The following is a 4,764-nucleotide window of genomic DNA, read 5'->3' as shown; positions in this document are numbered from 1 at the left end:
AAGTGTGTGTCTTGGCGGTGTGTCGGAGAGGGTGAGCACAAAAGAAATTAGAGAGAGAGAGAGAGAGAGAGAGAGAGAGAGAGAGAGAGAGGGAGAGGAGCATGTGGGTAAGAGAGCGAGTTGGCAATTGTACTAAGATGGGGCATGTATAGAGAGTAAAAAAGAGACGGAGAGAGGACGACAGAGAGGAGGAACCAAGAGAGAGGGGGAGCGAGAGAGAAGGGGGCGAGTTGGGACTAAGTGCGACCAGAATATGTTTACATAAGAATGCAGTTGCATAAGAATGCATGTCTACATAAGAATGCAGTTTTTTGTAAATTGCATTTTTGAGAGCGCTGCTATCAAAATGGTATGTCGATAACTATACTGATACACCCGCGTGTAGAAACACACACAGGTTCTATTAGATTCAAAAGTTTCACAAGATTCTTCCTATGACAAATATTGCCGAGTCAACTTCGTTCCGCTTTGCAGCTGAAATTCACTGCTCGCGTTCATAATAGCGCTCCTAAACGCCTATGATGCGCACAGCACATACAACAATATTTGTCATAGGAAAAATCTTCCTATGACAAATAGTGTCATAGGAGAGCGTATATGCGTATGTCTTATTTGTCATAGATGCTAGCAGAACAGGCTGACAGGTTGTTCTCGACATAGTCCCTTAGAGAATGTGGTGAAGGAATAATGATATTACGTTATTACACTATTTCAATTACACACAGTGTGTTTGTGCTGTTATACGCGCATATCTTACGCGATGCCCTGTTATTTTGTTAAATCTGATTATACATCCGATGCTATTTGTTATCATATTGTTATCATATTATATTGAATTTGTTACGGGCTTTACCTTTTGAATCTATCCTCTAATGTGTCCAAAATGCGTTTTTAATGCGCTTTTATCAATTGCAATTTTGATGTCGGATTTACCAGGTTCTATGTATACGTGAATAATTACACAATAAACGAATATTTAATTGTAATTGTTAGTAATGCTTTTGTTATTGATCTCATTCCGTCATTACTTGCAATCTACAATTATTAGATTATTAGAATAAAATAATTTCACAGATATCAGATACACAATAATAAAACAGTTCATATTGTATTCATTTAACATATCTCTTTTTCACGTATTAAATCAAATTGAAAGCCAATTAAAAATTAATAATCTCTCTAGTATTTGCTGGTATCTAAATCCGAACGTATCTTTCTAAACGCGGTTATATTTCAGAATATATACAGCTGTAGAAATCCTTACGAATACGCGCGTACACTAGATCAAACAGAACCGGACCGTTTCGTCCATAAATTTCAAATATTCTCCCCCAGTACCTACTATCTAATATCTAATATCACACGCCCTTTGATCCATGCATGGCTATACACATCCAGAAGGGCACTTCTGACCTAGTAATTAACAAACTTTCACTCTCGACATATATATATATATATATAATAAGTATATATATATATATGTATATCTATATGTATATATATATGTATATCTATATATATCACTCTATTATAATATACCAGGGCCGCAGCTGTAACCGGCAAGGGTGGGGGTGGGGGGGGTCCAGGGAAGTGGGGCCAGAGTTGTTACCTCCTATCTCCGAGCTCCGACCTATGGTCAATGGTCAATGGCGAACTTCTCACGGTCACCTGCTCAACAAAATCGGTGCAAATTCGTGCCCATTTCCCTTTCCTCATTCAGACAAAATGACTCACGGCCCAGTATATGTATCTACATCGATATCTGTATCTGTATCTATGTTTCAAATATATTTTTCATGTATCCACTTCAAATAAGTCAATATCATATCACGCAAGCACCACACACCGGCGCCAGAAAACAACACAGTCCTAGCGCTACACAACGACGGCTACATACCCGGCGTGCAGCAATGCCACACGTGTGCGTATTAACGGCTTCTTCCGTCTCCCGCTCTCCTCTCTCTCTCTCTCTCTTCTTCTCTCTCTCTCTCTCTCTCTCTCTCTTTCTCTCTCTCTCGCTCATTCTTTCTTTCTCTCTTCTTCTCTCTCTTCCTCTTCTACGCACACTGGTTCCGGCTAAACGTGACGTCATCCATGTCGAGGTTTCCGCCCTGCTTCGGTATTCTGACCTTGATGATGACCTACGAGACGGAAATGACGTCAACGGGGAATAGCATCGCCATGGTACTAGAGCGGTCATTTACACAAAGCTCTATACATTTTATTATATCAGTACGACGAAGTAATAATAGTAGCAATAATAATAATAATAATAATAATAATAATAATAATAATAATAATAGCAATAGCAATAGCAATAGCAATAGCAATAGCAATAGCAATAGCAATAACAATAACAATAACAATAACAATAACAATGCCAATAACAATAACAATAACAATAACAATAACAATAACAATAACAATAACAATAACAATAACAATAACAATAATAATTAACAACGTTGCCATGACAACAACGCAGCATGCACGACGCGTGGCGGACGCTCACCCGGTAGCGTTCGGCGATGTTGATCCACGCTTTGAACTTCTTCCACGTCGTACCGCGACCCGTCGACGTCCTTCCGGCCTGCCGCGACGTCTTCTCCGTCTCCAGCTCGACGGTGATGTAGACCTTCTTGCGCGTGTTCGAGCGGTACTTGAAGGAGAAACAGACGCGCTCGCCGCCGCTCTGCATCCACGGAGAGAAGAGATGCACGGTGGTTGCCATGGGAACGGCGGCAGTGTCCGGCGTGAGCTGCATGTACGTGTTTCCGTCTGCGATGGTCGCGGTGGAGGAGGATACCGAGGGAATAGAGAAACTGCGTTGTAGTAGAGCTTTCCAGATAAATAAAACGTTCCCCCTCATATACGTCATAGTACAAATTATGTACAAGTATGTCATAGTAGAAACTATACAAATATGTTATATATTAATTAATTATGTTATAGTAGCGATTATAACTATGACACATTATATACTAAATGTGTTAATATGTAATATATTATATATTATAATATATATATATATATAATGTATTATAGTTAATTTCCGTATTATAGGGAAGGTTTCACTGTACAACTGACACTAAACGAAAAATGCTACAAGTGTTCTTTCTAGACAGGTGTTCGCTGTATAGAGGTGACCGGCTAAGACAGGTTGAACGACAGAAGGTTTAGGATATTTTACCCGGTAGGATTATATATGATGTGATTAGTTCCCCCGGTTCGACCTCCTTTGTCCAAGCACAGGAATCGCCATCGTTGAAGTCACAGTCACCGTCGACAATGGGGGCTGCAAAGCAAGAAGGTCGAGTGAACAAAAAATCGAAAAACAAAACAAAAATAAGAATAAAATGAATGTATAAATAAAGAAGAACATAACAATAAAAAAATCAAACGCTTCTACACAGGCGCTCTTTGAGACGGTTGTTAGGAAAACGCGGATCATTCCAGCGTGTTTTTTTTCATACGCGTGGTTTATTCGGTGGGGGGGGGGGTTATAAACGGGCTGCTTTGAGAAAGTCCTGGTTTTAAAACACAAAGAGCCGTGTAATTGTAATAAACACAATTAGTATTTTTACATTAATCTTAACTTCAACCTTTTATATAACTCCGGATCCTCTATACCATGCGTTTATATGCAAAATTAGGTACAACATTACCTATACATCTAACAGTGTAGCCCCTTCGCTTCAGCCACAGCGGGAGTAAATTATAGGCTACACTGGCAATGGCTAAACTTTACCATATTTTTGTCAACGTTCTATGAGAAAAAGTTAATGTTAAGACTTGTTAAAACATAGTTTTGTTTCCGACAACGGGCCACTGGACCTTTTCGAGGTTTACTCGTACTCGAGAAAACCTCGGGTGATTTCTTCACGCAATGACGCGTAACCTAGGTCATAGTATGCTCGCCGTGACGCTGCGATGACGTCACGAACGAGAGCAAGCAGGCAGCCTTTGCGACGTGACTCATCAATTAAGTGTCCAGCGACGAGAACAAATTGTCGTCAAGAACGAGAGCAGGCAGGCGACGAGACTGCTCAAGTAAGTGTCGAGCGATGAGAACAATTGGTCGTTGTCACCACGGTGAGTGTGTCGCTGGCGCACGACCCTCAAGTCACAGGCGACACAAGAAAACAACGCAACTCATCATGCGCGCGTGTGTGCACGAATGACCCGGACATGTCAGGGGTTAATAATGACAAATGTTTGTCATCGATGTATTGCTCGCGAACAAACATTAAACAAACTAAAAAACTATCGCGAGCGGGAACCGACAAACGAAAATGACATCTAGCAATTAGTCATACTTAACAGTTAAGTTAAAGTTAAGCCACTTAAGATTGTACAGGAGGGTGATGGCACGCGAAACCTGTCATTAATCAAGCGTAAGTAACAAAAACCGACAGGGAAGTGGGTGTCGCCAGAGGGCAGGGCAGTAATGGAAGCTATACGTGGACGTACGTGGTCGTGGGTCACAGATAAATGTAAGAAATACCTTGAAAAAATTCTCTCTCATTCTCTGCCCCTCTCTCCTCCCCTTCTCTCTCTCCTTTCTCGCTCTTTCACTTCATCTCCGCCGTTCTCTCATTCTCGCTCTGTCTTTATCGCTATCTCTTACTCTCTCAGACTCCCTCCCCTCCACACACACACACACACACACACACACACACACACACACACACACACACACACACACACACACACACACACACACACACACACACACACACACACACACACACACACACACACACA

At 41.2% G+C, this 4,764-nt stretch overlaps 1 protein-coding gene across 1 annotated transcript; it reads right to left on the bottom strand.

Moving 5' to 3' along the window:
- Window positions 1-1,987: 1,987 nt before the first annotated feature.
- LOC106816626 lies at window positions 1,988-3,292 on the bottom strand. Its single transcript, XM_014821249.1, has 3 exons — window positions 3,191-3,292; window positions 2,513-2,778; window positions 1,988-2,141 (listed from the first exon to the last, which is right to left on the bottom strand). Exons 2-3 carry the CDS (start codon window positions 2,762-2,764, stop codon window positions 2,058-2,060), a joined length of 336 nt encoding a protein of 111 aa, XP_014676735.1. The 5' UTR covers window positions 2,765-2,778; window positions 3,191-3,292; the 3' UTR covers window positions 1,988-2,057.
- Window positions 3,293-4,764: the final 1,472 nt, after the last annotated feature.

The sequence above is a fragment of the Priapulus caudatus genome, unplaced genomic scaffold (assembly GCF_000485595.1).
Source record: "Priapulus caudatus unplaced genomic scaffold, Priapulus_caudatus-5.0.1 Scaffold1435, whole genome shotgun sequence".
NCBI lineage: Eukaryota > Metazoa > Priapulida > Priapulimorpha > Priapulimorphida > Priapulidae > Priapulus > Priapulus caudatus.
Note: the sequence above shows the minus strand (reverse complement) of the source record. Positions and strands in the feature narration are given on the sequence as shown.

What these genes read in the sequence shown, in the direction of transcription:
- LOC106816626 (XM_014821249.1), bottom strand. Translation starts at nt 2,764, where the DNA reads ATGCAGCTCACGCCGGACACTGCCGCCGTTCCCATGGCAACCACCGTG. An exon ending in ACATCGCCGAACGCTACCGG is followed by an intron (nt 2,142 to 2,512) that starts GTGAGCGTCCGC and finishes TCCGTCTCGTAG; the next exon opens with GTCATCATCAAGGTCAGAAT.